General features: G+C 41.5%; 1 protein-coding gene across 16 annotated transcripts in view; it reads left to right on the top strand.

The window, feature by feature from the left end:
* LDLRAD3 (low density lipoprotein receptor class A domain containing 3) overlaps positions 1-23,585 on the top strand; it is a 272,380-nt gene that overhangs the window by 105,501 nt on the left and 143,294 nt on the right. For 6 of the 16 annotated variants that reach the window (XR_011969230.1, XR_011969231.1, XM_072619129.1 and 3 more), the window contains exons 1-3: positions 3,732-3,862; positions 7,331-7,437; positions 22,375-22,441. Coding sequence is in view for 14 of the 16 variants with exons in the window: in XM_072619129.1 (XP_072475230.1) it covers positions 3,754-3,862; positions 7,331-7,437; positions 22,375-22,441 (283 nt within the window). In the remaining 2 variants the exon portion in view is untranslated. The other 10 variants (XM_072619137.1, XM_072619131.1, XM_072619134.1 and 7 more) reach the window with 7 other exon arrangements.

The raw sequence follows: 23,585 nt of genomic DNA, 5'->3' as shown, positions 1-23,585 counted from the left end.
GTGAAAAGGAGAGGGGCTATGATGGCAGTGGCTAATTGTCATCAGAAGCTGTCCCTTCAGTATTACCCTTAGAGAGCCCAGAGTTGGGGATCAGTGCAAGAAACAGTCAAGAGGACGATGCATCATTTCAGGCTATAAACATTTATCACCTGCTGACTTCCAAGCAAGATGTAGACCCAGTGGCTAAATTCTGCATTCCAAGCTTGCCACCTTGACAGATGTCCAGTCCCCATACTGCAAATACAGATGATATTCAGAACTCAACCAGTAAACTCTCCTGAATCCAGACCGTTATCAAAGAGAGAACTGGGCCCTACAATCTCCTGGACATAATATTGACTTGAAAAAGTTTAAGAACATTTTAAATAGATGTCTCCATATGAAATACTTACAGTCTCTAAGCTGCATAGAACAGAAATCGTACCAAGTATAGAGACTGAGAAGTCAAAACCACTTGGTGATAGGCTAATGTGTATATTATCCCCACCCCACCATACTACTGGCTAGCGGAGTCCTACCAAGAATGCTTTCAGTGACCTTGCAGAGATGAGCCAACATCTCAGTACTTTTATCCAGTTACACAAAAAGCAGTTATTTTATTTCCTGTGAAATAATTCATGTATTAACTTTAATAAGATAGTAACAAAAATGCCACTCCCATCATGAGCTCTTTTTTTATGTTTATTTTTCCAGAAATTGTTCTCTCCCTCCTCTCTCTCTCTCTCTCTCTCTCTCTCTCTCTCTCTCTCTCTCTCTCTCCCTCCCTCCCTCCCTCCCTCCCTCTTCTTTCCTGTGTCTCTCTGTCTCTCCCCCTCTCTCCTCTCTCTGTCTCTCTCTCCTCTCTCTGTCTCTCTCTCCTCTCTCCTCTCTCTCTCTCCTCTCTGTCTCTCTCTGTCTCTCTCTCTCCTCTCTCTCTGTCTCTCCCTCCCTCCCTTTCCCTCTCTTTCTCTCTCTCTGTCTCTCTCTCTCCTCTCCCTCTGTCTCTCCCTCCCTCCCTTTCCCTCTCTCTCTCCTCTCTGTCTCTCTCTCTCCTCTCTCTCTGTCTCTCCCTCCCTTTCCCTCTCTCTCTCCTCTCTGTCTCTCTCTCTCCTCTCTCTCTCCTCTCTGTCTCTCTCTGTCTCTCTCTCTCCTCTCTCCTCTCTGTCTCTCTCTCTGTCTCTCTCTCCTCTCTCTCTCCTCTCTGTCTCTCTCTCTCCCTTCCTCCATTTCCCTCCCTTTCCCTTCCTCCCCCCCCCAATCTCTGTCTGCTCTCTTTGTCTAATACATAGCTACAGTCAGTGTGTACACTGATCTGCTGTTCTGATCATCTCCCCAACTTCCTGTCATAGAAACATGGATTAAGAGTTAGGAGGGACCTTAGAGGTCACTGAGTCTAAGCTACTTATTTTACAGACAAGAAACGAGAGGTAAAGTAATTGACCAGTTTCACATGCTTTATAAATGTAAGAAGCAAGATGTGAATCAAAGTTTTCTGGACTACAAATGGAGGTCTGGATATACAGAATAAACCCACAAGTATATATGGTGATTCGAGAAAGAGAACGTGTGACCTAAGTATATCATCTAATTCAAAAGTTCTTACCCTGGGGTCCACGAAATTTTTGACAAATATTTTGCCCACTGTATTTCAATTGGTTTCCTTTGTCATCCCATTTTTTAATTGTGTATTTAAAAAACATTTTTTTTGGAGAAGGAGATCTATCAGCTTCACTAGGTTCCCTAAGGGGGGATGTCCATGACACAGAATAGATTAAGCATCCTTACTCTGATTCATTAGTCCTTTATCTGTATCCAATTGGGCTTTAGAAATCCAATGGCCAGTTACATATAATAGTTGGCATAATGGCATGTGATTACCGCTCATTCTAGATCTGAACATGCCTCTTTCTTGCCTGGATTGGGGGTGGGGAGAGAGACAGTCCCTTAACAGTGACTCCCTTGGCCGGTTGGTTTGACGATATGAACACATGTCCCCCATTGTGACCACTAGATTTATTTTTAAATTCCGACTTGGTCTATATTTGTCCCATTTGTAATGCTGGAACGAACTTACTAGACTCTCCTTTTAGCCCCTAATCTCTTAGGATATTAAAAGCTCAAGAAGTAACTAAGAGTGTTTTGTGAGATTTTGTTATCTGGTTTTGGCAGTGGTGAGGGATGGGAGGGGAGCGGTGGGAAAGGAGTAAGAAGGATTGGCTCTTATACATAAGTCTGGATGGCAAGGGAAGAATCTGAGATAACGGTACTACATTTGGGAGTTGGGCCAAAAGACCACCAAGGAGACAGGCATCGTGGTATTGTGACTCAACACATCCTGCCTCAGGCACTTACTGGCTGTGTGGCCTTGTGCAAGTCTCTTAACCTCTGTCTGCCTCAATTTTCTCATCTATAAAATGAGAATAATATTACTAATCTCACTGAGTTGTCTTGAGGATCAAATATGGTTATGTATGTAACGTGTTTGAAAACGTGTTTGAAAACCTTGAAGAATCATATGAAACAGCTAACAGTTTGAGCTCTCCTATAATGAAATGGGCTACTTGCCTCATAAAGTAATGAGTGTCCTGGCATCAGAAATGTTCAAGGAGAGGGAGAATGCTCACTAGTCAGGGACCTTGTAAAAGAAGTCCTACTTAAGGTCAAGGTTGAACCATGTGACCATGAGGGTCCTTCCAACCCAAGGTTTTGTCCACCCTCTAGGTCTAGGAGCCATAGCACCTGAGGCAGTTCAGGAGTAGGCAGAGGTTACTCTCCATAGGTATAAGTACTTGAGAGCAGGGTGGTGGGTTAAGAACTCTGGACTTGTAATTAGGAGCAATCTGAACTTGCAATTCAAAGCCCTTCACAATTTGGTTCTAGGCTACCTTTCCTGGTGCCTCTGCTTCTTAGAATCCCCAGCTTCCCTCAAGGCTTAGTTCAAACACCATGTCCTCCACAAATCCCATTCTGATCCTTGCAGCTTCTCATTGACTCGAACTGCCAAGTATTTAGTTATCCATTTCTCTGTCACATCTCCTTCCTCCTCCTCTTAAGGAGGTCAGGGTCTATTTTTTTTTGTTTTATTTGTGTATCTCCAGTGACTACCACAATGGGTGTTTAATAAATGCTCATTCACCTAGTATCTTGAACACAGTAGGGGCTTAATAATTGCTTGAATTGGTTTGGTGTTCAAATCCCAGCTCTGACACTTAACAGTTATGTTCCCAAGGGCTGGTCATTTCTTGTCTCTTCACCTCAGTTTTGTGAAATGAGAATAATATTACTCTAGTGCTTACCTTAGGTTTTTGTTGTTAGGATCTAAAAGCAACAAATGTATGTAATGTTGTTTGTAAGTCTTAAAGGGCTATGAAGTCATCAGTTATCAGGCATCAGGAATCTACGGGTAACCCCTGTCTTGTACAATAACCAGCCACTCATGATTGCTGTTTTTTAAAAAAAAATGTTGATTTTTTTCACTAACTCCTCCTAAGAAATGGAACTAATGCACCTCATAAATGAAGAGTAGTGCTTTCTCTTTTGTCTTTATATCCCCCCTTTCTGTCTTTTAAAAAGTCTCCTGTTTCTTTCCCCTCCCACAGAGAGCCAGCTGTTGCCTGGGAATAACTCCACCAATGAGTGTAACATTCCAGGAAACTTCATGTGCACCAATGGACGTTGCATCCCAGGGGCGTGGCAGTGTGATGGGCTACCAGACTGCTTTGATGAGAGTGATGAGAAGGAATGCCGTGAGTGTCACAGTGTATTCCCTTTGTGATGGAAGGTGATCCAGAACCCCTTTCCCCCAATGTTAGGATCATAGGTTTTAGAGCTGAAGACCCAAGACCCTGTTGTCTCCCCTCTCCAGAATGTAAGCTGTTTGCAAGTAAGGATGGTTTATTATTTGTACTTGTATGCCCAGCACATGGTAGACTCTTACTAGGTACTTGATCGACTGTAGAACACCTTCATTTTAGAGATCAGAAAGATTGCTTGTGACTTGATCAAGGTCACACAGGAATTGTCACAGAATCTTGGAGTTCAGGGACCTGTTTGTTTCTTTACCTCCTACTACCAATTTGATGAAGAAACCAACCAGAGCTTGTGGGAAAAGGTGGGAGGTGGAAGGCCAGCAGAGGCTGAGCAGTGCAGTGTATAATGTTGCTCCCCTTTCCTCTCCTGGTGCTGTCCAGCTTCTCCCGGAGATGGACAAGCTCTGGCCCAGATCGCAGCTGCAGATTTTTCTATGATCTCCTAATGTCTGTTGTTCTGGGTCGTTCATTCTAGATGCAAATCATTCACTCCTTTGTGGTCCACATCAGAGTTTCAGAACATTTAGGTCAAGAGTTACAATCTGGGATTATGGACTCCTCCAGAGGATCTGAGAAGGGGTATCTAGGCAATATTTGGTAAATAACTCTTATTTTCCTATTAAAATTAATTGATCTTTTTATTTTCCTATGTACAAATGTATGATAAATTACATAATTTATTTCCTTACAAATTTAATCGGGGATACAAGAAGATTTACCAAAAGCTAAGGGATATGGGAAGTAAGAAAAGTTAGGAATCTCAGATTTAGGTGAAATATTTTCCATATAAAAGCACTAGACGTATTAGTTACCCTGAAGGCTTGCAGATGGTATATAAGCTTGACTACTTGGGATATGTAGCATGAGCGTCAATCACATTCACTCTCTGTGAACTTATAGAACCTGTGAATCACTCTCTAAGCCTCATTTTCCTAAACTTTAAAATGGGGTAAAAATACTGGGTTGCTCTAAGTAAAATGTTTTGTCAAACTTAAAATACTCTAAGAAAATATTAGCTTGTACCTTTTTTTAAAATAAAAATTTAGGGTCATTGATCCAAAGCAAGAATAGACCTCTGAGTCCATGTGAGTCACAGTAAAAACTGTGAATTGGTTTCCTGCCCTGTAAATTAAAGGGATTGGACTAATTTATCCCTAAGATCCTTTTCCATTTTATGATTTTATGTCATTTATGGAGTGAGTACTTCCAAAGCTGGTACAAATAACTGGGAAATTAGCATGAAAATTGTCAAAAGATAAGATTGTATGAAGGTTATTGTCTTATGTCCACTGTAGACAAATAGTGTGCCGGTAGGCTTAGGTCCAACAGTCCCATGGATATCCTTCCCCTCCTTCTCCAAGCAGAGGCTGGGTTGCCTTTTAGTAGGGATGAACTAGAAAGATCCTTGATCGTAGGAGGTGTAAACTAGATGGCCCTTGAGTTGTCTTCCAATTCTTATATTCTGTGACCCTCATAAAACCCTCGTGAAGTCCAGTATGCTGGTATCCTTTAGTGCCCCATGAGGTAAGGGCAGGATAGGTTGAGACACAAGTTGAAGAAAAGACCATGGGAAAATCATGGCACAACTTTGGTTTGGGACCAATTGCCTGGTTTTCTATCATCAATTTTTCCCTGATCTTCCTCTAAGAAGGGTTTGATTGGCATTTATCAAGCACCTTTGAAGAGTGGTTTTTAGAATTACTTAATGGAATCCCACAACCCCATGGGAAGAATGTTAAAGACAAGTCCAACCACAGACAGGGAAATTTTTAGGTCTAAAGATGTCTCATGATTTTTCCTAATTGGAGCGTTGGAATTATTATAGAAAAAAATATATTGCCTGGTGATCAGCCAACCCTGGTGATGAGATGTGGTCCTGATGTGGACCACAAATGTGGACCTCCAGAGGACTGGAAGAACGAATGAAACCAAGTCCTTGCTTTTAGGCAGCTTATAGTCTAACTGAGAAGAATGGAGGAATGAAAAACCTTTTGTAAAGTACCTAGTATTTGCCAAGCATTGCTCTAAGTACTGGGAGTACAAACCCCCCCCCCCCCCCCAAAAAAGATCAGTTCTTACATTCTATTGAGTGAAACAACACACATGGGGAATGTTGGTCAAAGGGAGACACTTTGGTTCAGAGAGTTAGAGGGATGGTGGGGGGCCCTAGTGGGCTCTATTGACGTAGTCCTTCAAAAAGCAATGAATGAGAGAGGCGATTTGATCGTGGGCCCTGATCCAGAACCAGAGCAGTAGAAGGTACTTGTTGCCTTCAGGGCTGTATGTGAGGAGACTGTTTCAGTGGAAGCGGTGGCCAGAGAGGACAAAAGGAAGTGTCTGGGGCCTTCCTGGAATGGTATTTTGGGAGAGGCAGTCAGGAGAATGAGACAGGTCTCTGGTGTGGCCTGAGAAGCATTTAGAAAGGAGGTTATAGAGAGGTAAAGAACAGAGAGGAAGGTAAATAAATATAACAGATAGTAAAGTGTGATAATCAATCAGTAAGCACCTTTAAGCAATTTACTATGTGTCAAGGATAGGGGATAAAAAAATAGAAGTTTTTACTCTTAAGGAACGTTCTGTTGAAGGAGTCAACATGTACCTGTATAAGCATGTGTAAAATTAATATAAGGTTATATTGGGAGAAAGCACTAGCATTTAGGGGGATCAAAAAAGGCTTTATGTAAATGGTGATTTATGCAAAAGACGAATACAAAGCAGACTTTGTAAGAGTTCAGAAGAGTAGGAGATTTTGGCCCAGGACATCAGGGAAAGTTTTGTGAAGAAAAGCAAGGAGCCTTGGAGAATGGATTGCATTTCAACAGTTTTACATTGGAGATGGGGGAAGGTTTGAGTATATTCCAGGCGTGAACAAAGGCACACCAGTATGAAAATGTAATTCAGTGAGCATTCTGGGAAGGCTGAAACATAGGGATAACAAAGAGAGTGGTGGAGGAGATAAAACTGATAAAGAAAGTTGGGGCCAAGAACGCTAGCCTTAGGTGTTTGGACTTCAGTAGGAAGGAAGCAGGTAGGTGGAGCAGTGGATAGAGTGCTGGACCTGGAGTCAGGAAGGCTCCTCTTCCTGAGTTCAAATCTGGTCTCACTCTAACAAGCTGTCTGACCCTGGGCAAGTTATTTAACCCTTTTTGCCTCAGTTTCTCATCTCTAAAATAAGCTGGGGAAGGAAATGGCAAAACACTCTAGCATCTTTGCCAAGAAAATTCCAAATGGGGTCACAAAGAGTCAGACATGACTGAAAAATGACTGAACGACAACTGAACAGGCAGTCATGACTCCAAAGCCCAAATCCCCATTTACAAAATGCCTCTCAGAGTCTTAGTCACCTTTAGTGGAGCCAACTGCTTCTGGGCTATTCTTAGCTGATTCTGACACGCTGCAGCACTGGGCAAGTCACTCTCTGGGCCTCATTTTCTCTAATTATAAAATGGAATAAAAATACCCGAGTGTTCCAAGTAAAGTATTTTTGCCCAATTTAAAATACTTTAGAAAATAATAGTCTGTGCCATTTTTCTTAAATTTAGGGTCAAAGATCCAAAGCAGGAATGGATTTCAGAATCCGTCTGGTTCGCAGCTGCCTTATTTTACAGATCAGGAAACAGGTTGTAGGCATCCACCATGGGAGCTGAATGCAAGTATTTTATTTATTTATTGTTTAGGCTATCAGGGTCACAGCAAGCAAGTATCTGAGGTCCCATTTGAATTCAGGTCCCCCTGACGCCAGGGCTGGGGTTCCATCCACTGTACCATCTAGTTGCCCCACTAAGTTCAATGTCAATGGTAGTCTCTTCGCTGTACCAGAATGCCTCCTGTGAATTTCTCTTTTCTTCCCTGGAGACAGTAGCTAAGCCTTATTAGGGTCTCCTCGTATGCCCTTTGATTGTAGAGAGTCATGAATCTGCTTTCATTGGTTTAGGTCTTCCTTCCCTCCATTAATATGGGCAGCAAGCTTTAGCACAGATATTCTTCATCTGAGGTCAGTTGACTAAGATATTTGCATGACCCTTAGAGGTGTTACAGATATCTTGAAATGTTTATACTCATTACTACTTTGCAATTAGTGATTAGTCCCACCACTGGATATATTACTGTATCATAAACTTTGGTTTTTATAAATATTTTGATAACTGTATTTCAATGATAGGTTTCCTTTGTAATCCTGTGTATTTTATTTTATGCATTTGAGAGCATTATTCTGAAAGAGGATCTGTAGATTTCATCAGACAACCAAAGGGAGCCATGTATTTATTAGTCTCTATCATGGTCTATTTTATTAGTCCTTTACCCATGTGCATAGGTGGTCTTTGTCAGTTATGGAATTATTATAGGAAAAAAGAATATGTTACCCGGTAAGCAGCCAACCCTAGAGATGAGTCTTTCTATGCTTAGCTGGGCTGCTCAGGAGGTAAAAGACATGTGGCCTATGACTAAGCCCATCTTCAAACCCTTTCCTACTAGGGTAGAATCACAAGAAAATGCACGCTTGTTGGCACAACCTTCCAAAATCCAGGGTTGACCCCACAACACACTGGGTATCAAAGACTTCAGCCATGGGGAAGCTCCCTCACTGTTGGATCTGTCAAAAGTGGGATTTAAACCCAAGCTTCCTATGATGCTTGTGGAAAGAATTCTGGGATGCTATTAATCTACTTTATTTAAGGCCAAAGAAAACACATTGTACAAGTACTGAAAGAAAACTGAGTTATCCTGAGTCTTTATTAAGGAACCACATTCACTGACTTCAACAATATTTTTTTAAATTAAATTATTTTATTTGTTTTCAGTGTTCTATAATCACTTCCATATATCTTAGATGTTTTTCTCCTCCCTCCCCCTCCGTCCCCAGTGCCTCCCTGAGACGGCATACAATTTTATATAGGTTCTATACATACACTCCTATTAAATACATTTTCATCTTAGTCATGTTGCATAGAAGGATTAAACTGAATGTGAGAAATCATAAAACAAAACATAATGCAAAAGAAAATGATCTGCTTCATTCTGTGATCAAATTCCATAGTTCTTTCCATGGACGTGGAAGACATTTTGCCTCAAGAGACCATTGGGAATTTTTTGAATCCTTGCATTGCAGTGAAGTACTAAGTCTACCAGAAAAAGTCCTCACACACTGTGGTTGTTGCTGTACACAAAGTTCTCCCAGGTCTGCTTCTTTCACTCAGCATCAGTTCATATAAGTTGATATATTTTTTTCTTCCCCACTCCAAACTCAGTTGTAAGAAGCTTCCCCTTCCAGGAAAATCTGAAGTTCTTTGGGGCTTGTCTCTCCTTTGTCAGAATGCCTGATAGAGTTGACAATGACTTCCCTCCCTAGATGCTGCTACCTTGCTGATCCCACTGACTCTCTGCCTCTCTAAGAGAAGGGTCCCTGGTTTCTCCTCAGGGAAAGGGCTCCCTGGTTTGGGCCAGCTTTCTAGTGGTTTGTTTTTTTTTTTTTTAACCACTGAATTTTGCTAAGATGAGAATGAATGAATGAATTAATGAATGAAAAAGCATTTAATAAACACTTACCTGCCATCGCTATATTTTGAGTTGAAGATTTAAATACAAAAAGCCAACTTAGTCCCCTCAAAGAACTCTCAACATGCTTTCCACTGATAGCCAATAAGTGCTAGAGAATATAAAGGCACTTTCCTTCAGAAGAATGAGGAACCAGCCCAAGGCCTCTAGGGCATTGAATAGAACTTCTTTGGTGGGCTTACTGAAAGAAATGGACAAGAATCCATTAATGAGTCAACAAGTCTTTAGTAAATGCACACTGTGTACCAGGCTCTGTGTATGAGAAGTGAAAGTACTGGAGGGCTTGGAATTTTGAGAAGATATAGGGAGCATTATATTGATGAGATCACAGATACACTGATTTATTCCTCATATAAGCATTTTTTTTCTAAGCCATCATCGTACAGAGCAAACAGATTAATTTTGTCCTTTCCCCAGATGTTTCTTTGCTTGGAAGGTTGATATTAGGTTGTTATTTTTTGGGGTGAAATAAAGATTCTCCTGTCCCCAAGATCTCTGTTACCTTCAATGTTTATACAAAAATTGGGGCTGTTGCCCATATCTATGGAAACCTAGAGGCAGGTTAGATTCAAGGATTTCAAAGAATAAACATTTTAGGGGTGAACATAAGAAGTCAATGAGTGATAAGAGAGACAGCATGATATTAGGGGAATGAGTGTTAGATATGAAGTCAGAGAACCTGAATTCAAATTCTCACCCTGCCACTTACTATCCATGTGACCTTGGGCAAATCAATGAACTTCTCTGAGGCCACGGTTTTCTTATTGGATAAAAAAGAGGTATTTAAACTAGATGACCTTTAAATACCTTCCAGTACTAAATCTATGCTCCTTTGATCTTTAGTTTGTCTTTCCTGCTGTGATTAGACTTCTGTCTGTGTGAGCCCAGACCAAGTGTTACATCTTGGGTAATCCTTGCTCTGGTACTTCCTGTCTGCTCTTAGGCAAGTCAGCTTGTTAGCTCTGGGATCCTCCCCTTTTATGGGTGTGTGTGTGTGTGTGTGTGTGTGTGTGTGTGTGTGTGTATGTGCTTCTTTTTCACAAATCATATGGAGTACCATGAAAGGATGTTGAGACACTCATGCATCAACCTTCTCTCCCTAGCATCAGCAGATAGCCATGGGGATACACCAGAAGCATGAGCCAAACCTGATTCCAGCTTAACATCTGAACATGGGACATTATATTCATATATTCACAAAGCTCCATCCTTCTTCCCTGGCTTGCTGTTGGTGTTGAACCTCCTCTCCTCCCCAGATGTCACTCAGTTATCAGAGCATCTCTTTACTCAGTGCCCTGCATCCATAGCTGTTCACCATCATGTGGTCATGAATATACTCCTGCCTCTGTCCAGTTCCAAGTTGGCTTCATGCAGGTGCTATTCATGCTTAGATTCTTATCTATGCTTCCCTGCTCTTTATCTCTTAGCTATGATTCTTCTTCACTATTCTCCTTTTCCTCCTCTTTTCTCTAGCCCATCCCAGTTCCCAAATAACTGACCATCAATCCACATTTTCTACCAGGCAAGGGACAGAGAGGGAGGGAATTGGGAATGCAACCCTCCCAGCTCGATTAGAAAGGGGATCATACTTAATGCCCTTGGGCCTGACCCGATTCGAGACTGGGTCTTTTCTGCTTCCCATGTGGCCAGGACATCATCCCCCATCAAACTTTGCCTTTCTGTAAAATGAGGAGGTTGGATTAGATGATCTTTGCAGTCCTTTCTAGACCTCGCCATGCTTTTACATCCTTCATGCTATTGAGGTGCAGAAATGAGCAATAACAGAGACAAAAACACATAAGTGAGGTGTATGGCTTAAGAGTGAAACCTACCAGTTGTAAAAGAAGGTAAAAATCTTCCCCACCTATTAATCAGCCTCAGATGGGACTGTTAAGGAAAGTTTGCTTATGGGGCAGTTTGCCTCCTTGAAGGCTTTCATACCTTTTGGTAACTCAGCACTGAAGCACATGAGTTGTGATACCTTCTGGCTCCATATATATACTCTGAGGTGAGGTTTTGCTTTGGGGCTCAAATCATTGGGAGAGTGTTCCTGTGATTGGCCAGATGAGACTCTGAGAAGTCATTAAGGAGCCTCCCCCACTTTGAAAATCCAGATGTCGGTACTTCTCTCTCTGGTAACTATGTATGTATCTAATGGTCAGACAGCTGGATCTGTCTGTTGATCTGTGATGTATGTACTGCCTATGGTCAGGCAGTTGGAAGCCCTGTCTGTTGGTCCTCTGTGTATTTTCTCTGTTGGTATATGTGTTTCATTGAAGTGATTGTTGACCCCTCAAAAGTTGCTTTCCTTTTAGAAAAGCAGATTTAAGAACCTGTAGCAGCAGGCCCTCCTGTGTATGCTGAGGTGCTTACCTGCTACACCAATGTACTCATCAGTCACTTAGTAGAATGGATTGAACACTGGCCAGGGAATCTGCATACCCTGATTTGGCATTTAAATCTGTTTCCTTCAACTCTCTATTCCAACCTTATTATACCATATTCCTGTTCATGGAGGGAAGCTAGGTGGCACAGTGGATAGAACACTAGCCTAGACTCAGGAAGACTTACCTTCCTGAGTTAAAATCTCCCTTCAGACACTTCCTAACTGTGTGACCCTGGGCAAGTCACTTACCCCTGTTTGCCTCAGTTTCCTCATCTGTAAAATGAGCTGGAGAAGAAAATGGCAGATCACTAGGATCTCTGCCAAGAAAACCTCAAATGGGTCATGAAGAGTCAGACACAATTGAAAAATGACTGAACACCATGTGCTCGGCACTATGCTGAGGGCTGGGGATACAAAAAAAGGCAAAATCATAGTTCTTAACTCACAGAGCCCACGTTATAGCCACCCTGTAAGTGAAATGTTTTTGCTATCCCCATTGTGCAGATGAGGAAACTGAGGCTGAAGCTAATGTCTGAGGAAGGATTCAAACTCAAGTCTTCTTGACTGGAAGGCCAGTACTCTATCCATTATGACAAGTTTCCTCTTCTTGCTGAGGATCTTATAAAAGAACATTCTTAACCAAATATAGATTGGTTAGCTTGGCCTTTGAGAACTATTTCAGTGCCAGTATTCTGAAATTGTGCTTTATTGTAGACAATTTGAGAACTGGTGATCCAAAAACATGCCTTCCTTGGCTGCACTCCCGTCCCCCTCCATGTCTAGAGGAGGACCCGCTCAATTAGTCCAGAGCTAATGCGAGATTTCCCTAACAAAGGAAGCCAGATTAGTTTGTGGAATTTAGGGCACTTCTATTAAAAAGAGGGAAAGTAGAAGAAATAGAAATCCATATCTTTTTTATCTAGACTGTTTTTCTTGAGCTGGGTATCTCTGCTTTGTTTGCCCGGTTTTCCAGTAGGTCCAGCGGGTCTCGTTCCTTTTCCTAGAGCCTAGCTCCATACAGTGGACAATTAAGCACGTAAGTGGTTTTTGATGATGATGAGAGTTTGCTTCAGCATATTAAAAAATGCGCAACTAACTTGATATATGCTCCAGCCTCCATCTCTCCTCCTCTGCGCTGCCCCGCCTTCCAATCCCATCACCTTCACTCTGTCTCTGTCATGCCCTTACAACTGGATACAACCTCAGTTTCTTTCTTTCCGATCTTTGCAATTGGGGTTTGATATCAGGTTTGAACACTGAGAAAAAATGAGAATAAAATTGCTAGGTGGATAGCTTAGACCTCCATCCCTACCCCCTAAATACAACAAAGTTTGGATCAACCTGAATCTGGCCAGTTGGAACTCTCTTTAGCTGGAAGGTTCCTTTTCCTATTCTTTATTCTTAAGAGTAATAGCTTACGAGAAAATAAACATTTTTGAGATTTCATTAGAAAATCAAGGCAGTGTGCCCATTTCAATAAGGATGAAGTGTCCGCTATAGACAAGGCACTGTACAAGACGCTGTAGAAATAGAAATAAAAATAACATGGTCCTTGCACAGGAGCTTACATTCTACTCAGCTCTCATCTGAGAATCAATAAATCAACAGCCTCCTTGAGGGCAGGGCATATCTCCATTTTGGTTTTTTATCCCCCACACTTATCTTGGTGGCTGGCAAATAGGAACAACTTAATCATTTCTTATTGATTCATAGTGTCAAAGAATCCTAGATTTAGAGCTAGAAGAACCTTCAGAGTTATCTACTCTGATGCCCTCAATCCACTGAGACTAGTTGATTGATGAATTAATTGGCTGATTAATTTCTTTCAAAGAGCTTACATTCTCCTGAGGATGATGAAATATGTACACAGATAAATAAATCCAAAGGATTTTGAGAAGGGCAAGAACGTGAATAATTGGTATGGGGTAGTGGAAAATCAAGGAGTGCTTCATGGAGGAAGGCGTTGATGCCTTATAGACCAGTACTGGATATATCCATGTCCATACATACATACCCATACATATGCATGTATATTATATGTATATATAAGCATCTGCACACATATATGTGTATATATGTGTGTATATATTCAACAAGAGTGTATGTATAACACATTATACACACACAAACACACACACACTTGTTAAATACACAAGTGCCTATGTATTCCTAGATGATCGGCATCCTGAAGGCAGAATCTAAACCTATTTTGAATATAATAGAACCTATTTTGAACTCTGTACTATGCCCATGGTACTTGGCACATTGCTAGAAGGTAAGCTATACCACCCAGAAAATTTCTTCTAATCCCATCCCTTCCCAGAGATTTAGGAAGAAAGTTTATACCACCAGAGAAAGGCAAATATGTCTAGAGGATTCATTTTCAGTTCAGTCTCCATCGACAAAGCCCAGACAAAGTGCCTGACTAAGGAGGAAGTCCTTAAAGCTGACTTTCCCAAACTTAATCTAAAGAAAAGGCCAAGGAAGTTAATCTCTAAATAGAGGCTAATCCCATCCCACCCTTCATCACTATGGGAAGTTCAATCTATGGGAAGCAGGTGGAATACCTTCAACTCTGCCTGTTCTGCCCTTTGCACATAATCCCCATCAATTGGATTGAATTAGGTAGTTTCTAATCCAGTCCAATGGGATACACCCACCAGTGAAAGCCAAAGGGTCAGCAATTTGTCTTGATTAAAATTAAAGTCTCTACTACAACCAGCCCTCAAAAAGTTCATCATTGGCCCCCCCAGAATAGAATCTTCCCAGGCATCTAGGCATTTAGACAGTTCATTGGATAGAACGCTAGACCTGGAGTTAAGAAGACCTGAGTTCAAATCCTGCCTCATATACTTAGTAACTATGTGACCGTGGGCAAGTCACTTAACCCCTGTTTACCTCAGGTTCCTCACCTCAAAAATGGGAATAATAATAGCACCTGTTCTCAGGGTTGCTGTGAAGATCAGTCATTTGATTGATTGCCTCATGACAACAGTGTCAATCACTTTGCAAACTTTAAGGCCATATATAAATTCTAGCTGTTACTACTATTAGTGTAGGGTTGTAGTGGGGGTTAGTGAAGCTATGAGAAGGGAGCCTCCCTTCTCATTGCCTCCCAAGCAGGACTTGAGTATCTACTTCCCTAGCTCATGTTTACACGCTCCTCCTTTCCTCTCAAAAAAGGGACAAGTCCCAGAACTTTTTCACTTTGTAATTCAGAAAATCAAAGAATTTCAGAATATATAGGGATAGAAAATGAAGGGTTGGCTTAGAGGACCTCTGAAGTCCCTTCTGGCTCCAGGTCCATGATTTATGTATGATCTGCGGTCTTGTAAATGTCCAGCTTTGGATAGAATGAATCAGAGGGTCATAAGACCGAGAGGGAAAGAGAATCTGAAAAATCCTAGCTGTGGAGCAGACCTGAGAGGCCATCCAATCCAGCCTTCTCAATTTGCACATGAGGAAACTGATGCCCAGACAATGACAATGGGAATTTGAAGGCACAGCCAAGGTCCTTAGTCCAATCTGATGGGCATTGATTAAGTATCTTATGTATATAAAGACAGAATGTAAAACTATAGTTTCTGTCTTCTACTAGGGGTTGGGGGAGCTGGGTGGGATACAGTGTATACATGTAAAAATATACATATATGTATGATAGTCATACATGTAGGGCCCTAGCTATGTGACCCTGGGCAAGTCACTTACGCCCTTTGCCTCAATTTCCTTATCTGTAAAATGAGCTTGAGAGGGAAATGGTAAACCACTCTAGTACCTTTGCCAAGAAAACCCCAAATGGTGTCATGGAGAGTCAGAGGAGTTACTACATGAGCTTGAAAACATCTAGAGGCAGAAGTGAGCTGGGAATGTGTTTCAGGAAGAGAGGGATGGCCTACACAAAGAAGACATGGATGTGGGAGAAGGATGCTCTATGGGGTGCCTTCTTTTGAACCCTTTCCTGTACCACCCACTTTTACGCCCATCATTTTTGAGTTCTCACTCATCCTTGAGTGTGCTTCCAAGGGCTCATAGTTTACTTACCTAATGCTTTGAAACAGTGAAGTCAAACTCAAATAGAAAAGGATGCCTCCTACATATCGACTTAGAAAACCCTAAGTTAACATTATCTATGTTATATTGTATTTTTATTTATTTTCCTCATCATTTCACAGTTACATTTTAATCTGGCTTGTGACTCGTGGGAGTTTTGTGGAGTTTGACAGCTCTGCCTCAGAAGGTTGAGGTAAATCACAGATGGATAGCCGCACCAGAATGACGGTGCCATTTTGAAATGACATATTTTAAAGCTGATAATCTCAGCAGCCTCGACACTGGCTGCATAAAGTCATCTTAAAGTCATCTTCTAAATCAGCTCTGTTTGGTGAAGTATCAGCCATGCTCCATCTCTCCTGCCTTCCCCGCTCAGCTCCCAGAGAGCTCAGCTATTATCACAGTCGCATGCTGCTTTCTCCTCGGCTGCAAGGGGAGAATCTTAATGAAACATGGCTAGGCTGGGGTTAGTGTCTGTGGGCTCTGGAGCTGAGTGCAGCTGAGTTTCCTGGGCCCTTGTCATTCAAACACACTCTCGTTGTCAGGACTTGGCTGGATGCAGGCAGGCAGTGGTAACAGGCTTGGTAATTGCTAATAAAATTTAAATAGCTGCAAAATTACAGAACATCAAATTATTATTTTTTTTCTCTGGAGCATCCGGACAAATCTTGCTGATTCGAGTTAGACTGTGACTAGGCGGACTTTTATTTTTATTTTTTATGCAGACTTGCACTTTCATCTGCAACACAGCCAGTTGTGATGTGCCAAATGGCTTTAAAAAAAAAATTCCAGGAACAGATGAGAAAATAATTTTTTTTTGAAGAAAAGACTGTTATGCATTGAAATTACACAGCACATTGACCAGGAGATTTCTTTACCAGTAACATATGACACTTAGAATGCCTATCTACTGAATGCATTGGAGGTAGAGAAGAGGAGGCTGGGATTGGAGTCTGAAAACCTGGGTTCATGTACCAGTTTCTCTTGTTTGAGTGACCCTGAGAAGTCACTTCATTGTGGTTTAGTGAAAAGAACCCTGGCTTTGAAAGCAGAAGACCTGGGTTAAAATCCTGCCTGTGTGATGAAGCATGTCAGTAACCCCTCTGGCCTTGGCTTCCTCCTATAGAAAATGTGCTGAGTGGGCTAAAGGATCACAAAGCGCTCTCCGAGCTCCAGCTGCTCTCGTCCTATGACCTTTCTGAATCTCAATTTCCTCATCTTGAAAATGAGGATAATGATACTGCCTCCCTCACAAGGTTGATGTGAGGAGAACCCATTTTCAGCTATGAAGCAGTATTGATTACAGTGGGAGCGTTTATTATTAATTCTCAGGACCTAGATGAGAAGGAGATAGAAGCTGGCAGGTGGAAAGAGAACAGGCTGGCTAGTAGGAGATCTGGGGGCACATCTCCCTTCTGGTACTTACTTCCGGCATGACCTTGGGCAAGTGACCAAACTTTTCTGGACCTTAGTGTCCTCATTTGTAAAGCAAGGGGGTTGGAAGAGATTGGGGCTTCTTAGCAGGGTGTGGTGTGTGTGTGTGTGTGTGTGTGTGTGTGTGTGTGTGTGTGTGTGTGTGTGTGAAGGACAGGATACAGAGAGAAAAAAGGAAAGAGAAAAGAAAGGAGAAAAAGGAAAGAGAGAAAGGAGAGGGAGAAAAGGAAAGAGGGAAGGGGAAGGAGGGAGACAGAGAGATACAGAAACAATGAGAGAGAGAAAGAGAGCTTTTAGACAGTTGGTGAAGCCTGTGAACCCTTTCTCAGAATATTATTAAATGAATATAATAAAATATAACAGATTAAAAAGGAAACCAATTATATTGAAATAGAATGATCTTTCTTCCTTTATATGTATTGATATAGATAAATATATATGTATAGACATATATATACATATATATAGATCATTTTATTTCAATGTAGTTTTCCTTTTAGACAGATATGGATATGTGTATATATTTGGGGGGATATTTATGTATATGTACCCTTTGGCAGGATTATATATATATATATCCCCCCAAAGTTCATGGATCTCCAGCTTAAGAGCCCCTAGACTCTGAGATCCTTCTAATTCTAGATCTGATTTCCTCACTCCTTTTAATGATGTTGGAGAACTTTAGGTTTCTCACAAATCCAATACCACCTACTTTAAAGATTTTCTTGTAAAAGTAATCCCTAGAAACTCTATAGAAGAGCTTTAAGGCTGAATAGCTATCTTCATTTTTAAGGGTCCTGAATTGGGAGGGCAAACAGATTTAAAGGTATTTTAGAGTTTTTGTTGTTGTTCAGTCATTTCAGTAATGTCCAAGTCTTTGTGACCCCATCTGGGATTTTCTTGGCAAAGGTACTTGGAGTGGGGTTTGCCATTTCCTTCTCCAGCTCATTTTACAGATGAGGAAACTGAGGCAAACAGGGTTAAGTAACTTGTCCAGGGTCTCACAGGTAGGAAATATGCAAGGGGTGGAACTTGTGTCTTCTTAACTCCAGTATTATGCACTGTTCCACTGTATAGATCTTCTGTGTGCCTAGTTGCTTTCATATTTCTCCCACTAGAATGTGCACTCCTTCAGAGCAGGGACAATATTTTTACCTTTCTTTGCCTCCCCATTATTTAGTACAGGCCTGGTGCTTAGTAAGAGTTTAACAAATATAACGCTTGTCGACGCCCTGATCTGATAGTTTCCTGTGCCCCCTCTGTGGCTAGCCAAAAATAGTCTGGGGCTCTTAACCAGCTTCAGAGAAGTTAGGTTGGGTTTGGTTTTTGTGTGTTAGTTTTTGGTGGGGTTGGGGGTGGCATTCTTAGAAATATTCTTTGTTCTATCAGACTACCTCCTACTCTTTTTGCAGTGTGCTAGTTTTTCCTGCCCTTCACCAAACTGAGATGAGCGGGGGCTAAAGATGATCTTAAGACTCATGCCCCTTGCAAGGAGGAGGTTGAGTTCACCTTCTTGACTTCTCAGTGCCTTCCACAGCTATAGTGGTTTTCAGAGACACCCTAGGGAGTAAAGTTGGGGAATGGAAAGGGCCACCTCCCCTTCCTTCTTGGAGCCGGCGAGGGAGACCCATGGAACCCGTCAGCTTCTTTCAAGTCAAGGGCAAGTTGATGTGATGGTTCTTCAGGTGTGGGGGCAGGGCATCAAGTGAGTAATGAGGGCATGCCAATCCCTAGGAAAGAGATCCAAGAAAGGATCACAAGAATATGAAATGATTTCACCTGTGTTGGGGTTTTATTATGGAGGTTTCTTTGAGGGTAGGTTTTGACTATTTTGGAAAATCAGAAGCAATCTTCTTGAAGGAACCTACCCAGAAATAATACTTTAGCTCCCAGTTCTTGAGGTTGATACGTAAGCTCCTTGGTGGTTTTTCTGCTATGACCCTTTCCTTTTGAGCCTCTTGTGTGGCTGTGTGTTCAGTTTCTAAAATAATTCAGTGTAATGTGAGCACCAAGGGATGCTTTTGTCAGTTAATGAGCAGCAGAACGTGGGGCTCCGTGGTACACCGGCTGAGCCACTGTCAGATAACAAGGAGCAGATGGTTCCAATAGGGAACATGGCAGAACGTCAGTGCCTGCTGCCTGACAGCATCAAAGGCAGAAATTAGGGATACACCCAGCTCTCTGAAATGGAGAGGGAAGAAGACAGAGAGAGGTGGACAGTCAAAAAGACAGAGACACAGAGAAAGCAGAGAAAGACAAAAAGAAAGGGAGGAGTGGAGCGGGAGAGGGAAAGAGAGAGAAAGAGAGAGACAGAGACAGAGAGAGAGAGAGAGCACATGCAATGGGGAAAGAACATAGAATGCAGATATTGCCACATCCATGTGTCTTTAGCTCTGTTCCTATGGAGCAGCAGTGACACCCAGTGATGGGTGTCTAGAATTTAAGATGCGGGCAATTTTCTCTTCCCCTGAGTTGGGGGAGGGAGGGTGGTAAATAAGGTAGACATAGCACTCTTTCAGGCGAAAAAGTGGAGTGAAGGAATGTTTTCAAGAAAATAAATGTTCCTTGCCTCTCCCAACTCATACTCTTTTATATCTTCTCTCTCAAAATGTACATAGGTTAATTCTGGCATGTGATAGGACTTTTGTAAGAGATTTTACATTTTGCTCCCTTAACAGTAGGAATAGGGGTCACCAAAATAGGATTTTTGAATCAATTTCAACTCTGACTGACTCTGTGATCTGGAACAAGTAGCTAAGTCATCCTTGTGCCTTCATTTACCAAGCCATCAGGCACATCACTACAGCTTTATGAATCAAGTGTGAGGCTGGCCATCTAAAAGATGATAGGATCATAGATCTAGAATTAGAAGGGACCTCAGCCTGTCTGATTCAACTTCCTCACTTTACAAATGAGGAAACTGAGATCACGAGAGATCGAGGGACTTGCCTAGAGTCACACAAATAATAAGCATCAGAGACAAGATTTGAAGTCAAGTCTTTTGACTTTAGAGCCAATGCTTTGGAATCATTTACCACAGAGAAATAGTCATCAGGTTGCTGAATGACATCACATGAAATTGTCAAAGATGTAAGAAACCCGCCTTTAAACTTTGTGATCACTCTTCTTTCTTTAAAAAAAAGTATCGATGTCTTTTGCTTTTTTACAACAGTTGTTAGCTGGTGTAGAAAAAAGAGGAGGTGGGGAGGAATAGGTTCGCATAGGCTGGAGAATGGCTGAACCAGCAGTGATATATGGATGAATGGAATATTCTTGTTCCATAAGAAGTGATGGCTTTGAGTTCAGGGAAATACAGGAAGACTTGTATGAACTGATACAGAGGACAGTGAGCCAAACCGGACCACCTGTATGCAATGATTACAGCAGTGACATAGTTATCACTAGATTTCTGCCTCAATCTCCTGCCTTCTGCACACAGTTCTTTTGTAACAAAGAAAAAAATGCAAAAAAAACAAATGACTGGTAATTCATGATCAAAAAGGTAGGGGAAGAGACCACTAATAAAAGTCAGCATCTCCTAGTTAAGCACCATAATTTCAGTCTCAGAATCTTCCAAGCAAGTATAGGGGTCCGTAGAGTCCAAGGGGAGCAATAAAGGATAATTTTGGTGTTAGGAATGTATTTCAGCTCAGTGTATCTCAGGGTGAAGAAAGTCATCCAGTCCTGGAGGAGAGAAAGGGAGCTTTTGTTTCAAATAGGAAACCAGCTAGATAGCTTTACTAGATCTTGGTATTAAAGGTTAAGGATTTCTTCTTAGAATATACATCTTTTCTAATGTCTTCAAACTTTTGACCAAGTTTGGAATTTCTTAGTTCTGAGGCAGGTACATCCCAACCACTTTGTTGAACATGAATCCAAGCAAAGTCTGGATTGTGATGATGGCTGAAGCAAGAGGCTGGACCACTAAAGTCTATCACCTAGATAACTGAATCTAAATGCAATTCATCACTGCTTCCTTAACTTTCCCTCTTTCTACCCAGAGGAGAGAAGGATATTTCATCATTCATTCTCCAAGATAAAGATTGAGAATTAATTAATCTGAGTTTGGCTGCCTTTTTAATGTTATTTTCATCATACTATTGTATTCACTCGATGGATTTTGTCTCAGTTTTATTAACTTCACACTGTTTCAGCTTATATTCATCATTTCTTATGGCAGTGGAGTGCTTCCATTCTTTTAATCTGGGAAGGACTTCAGCTGTGTTTCATCTTATTCTTGCATTGTCTGTCTCCAGACCTTATCTCCTTTTCCTCACCTATCCCCTCACAGGTACCCGTTCTCTTTCCCCTTCTTCCTTTTTCCAGTACTCTCTCTATTTTCTGCCTTTTTTCATTAAATTATAAGTTCCTGGAGGGCAGAGGGATTGTCGTGCTTGTATTTGTATTCTCAGCACTTAGAACAGTGTCTGTACATAGTAAGCGTGCAATAAATGTTTCTATCCATCTCTCTGTCTGTCCATATGTCTCTATCTGTTTGTCCGTTCAGACATCCATCCATGTCCATCCACCTATTTGTATATGCATCCATCCATCCATCCACCTCTCTATCTCTCTATTTGTCTGTGTATCCATCTATCTCACAATCCATCCACATATATCTATATTCATCCATCCATTCATGAGTCCATATATCTATCTGTCCATCCATTTATCATCTATTCTAGTTTGTGCAGCCATTTCCCCAGTCAATGGGCATCCACTTTGTTCCCATTTGCCTGTGACTCTGATCCTATTTCAGCATTCCCCTGAGATCATGGTGTCCCAGTGCAACTAAGTCCCTCTTAAATAGCAAGGGAATAATCTTACAGAATCATTCATCTACTTCACTGTAAGATAACACCACTGAGTTGATCCAATTAAACACAGTCCCCAAGCAAGGTCTTCCTTGTGTCAAAGCATCATCAGCATTATCCATTAAACCAAAGGCATGCTCTTGGATGTCTAGAGAAAGGCATTGGAGGTGGGAAGTGTATCCCTTGAGTGGGATGCAAAGGCAGAAGAGATTCAGAGAGCCACTGTCTAATGTTGTAAGCCAAAAGTTCTGTGTGTAGCCAGATGGGAAGAACAGCTTATGTTGTTCCCACTGCTTTATTTCTTTTCTTTTCCTAGTTTATTGTTGTCTTTTGTTTTTATGTTTAGGCATTTCTGGATGTACCTCTTCCTGCCCCACCCCAGCATGAGCCTTCACTTATGACAAAGAAGAACAGTTAAGTGAAACTTTCCCACACATTGACCCAGTCTGAGAATGCATGCAGCATTCCACACCTGTAGTCACCCACCTTATCACTGAACTGTGGAAGTCGCCTTTGCTCCCTTTTCTAGGACAAAGACAGTATATTATAATTATATAGTATTCAGAGTTAGAAGGACCTCAAAACACATCTCCTCCAACCTCCTCATTTATTTCATTCATGAACAAACTGAAGCCCAGGGAAGTCACATAACAGCAGAAACAAAAGTAGCGCTAGCAGCACGGAGAACGAGGGCCTTTTGTATGTGGTGCTTTCAGGTCTCCTCAAGCTCTTTCCTTCCAAATATTATCTCATTTGAATCTTACAACCACCCTGGGACGTAGGGCCTAATATTGTTCCCATTTTACAGATGCACAAATTGAGGTAGACAGAAGTGACTTGCCCAGGGTCACACAGCTAGTAAGGGTCTGTGGCAGGATTTGAATTCAGACCTTCCTCTCTGCAAGTTCAGTGCTCTATCCACAGATAGTGTCAGAGGCAATATTTTGACCCAGGTCTTTTCCTTCCAGAGCCAGTGTTCTTTCCTCTGCACTCCACTGGCTTCTTTCATGTTATTGTTGTCCTTATTTTTATTGTTACAGCCTTCATATATACATATATATATAATATATGTGTATATGTATACATATATGTGTGTATATATAATATATATGTATGTATATATGTATATACATAGAGAGAGAGAGAGAGACAGAGAGAGAAAGACAGAGAGAGAGAGAGACAGAGAGACAGAGAGAGAAAGACAGAGAGAGAGACAGAGAGACAGAGAGACAGAGAGAGAGAGAGAGAGAGAGAGAGAGAGAGAGAGAGAGAGAGAGTTTTTTTCCTGGTTCTGTTTTATCCACTTGTCATCAGTTCAGAGTCATGCAGCCCAAGAGGTGCCGGATTTCAGTTGTTGCTCCTGAATTTTCATCCTGGTTCTGCTACGTGTTACCTGTGTAACTTTGGGTGAGGCATCAGTTTCCTAATCTGTAAAGTTTTGGGAGAAGCTGGGTTAAAGCACCTTTAGTCCCTTCCAGCTTAATATCGTGTCTTACTGTACAGTAAGAGTTGAACTTCTTTCATAAAGTGTGTTGACATCCATTTTCTCATTCACTT

Source organism: Notamacropus eugenii, chromosome 6 (genome assembly GCF_028372415.1).
Source record: "Notamacropus eugenii isolate mMacEug1 chromosome 6, mMacEug1.pri_v2, whole genome shotgun sequence".
NCBI classification, from domain to species: Eukaryota; Metazoa; Chordata; class Mammalia; order Diprotodontia; family Macropodidae; genus Notamacropus; species Notamacropus eugenii.
This window is presented reverse-complemented; position numbering and strand designations above follow the sequence as displayed.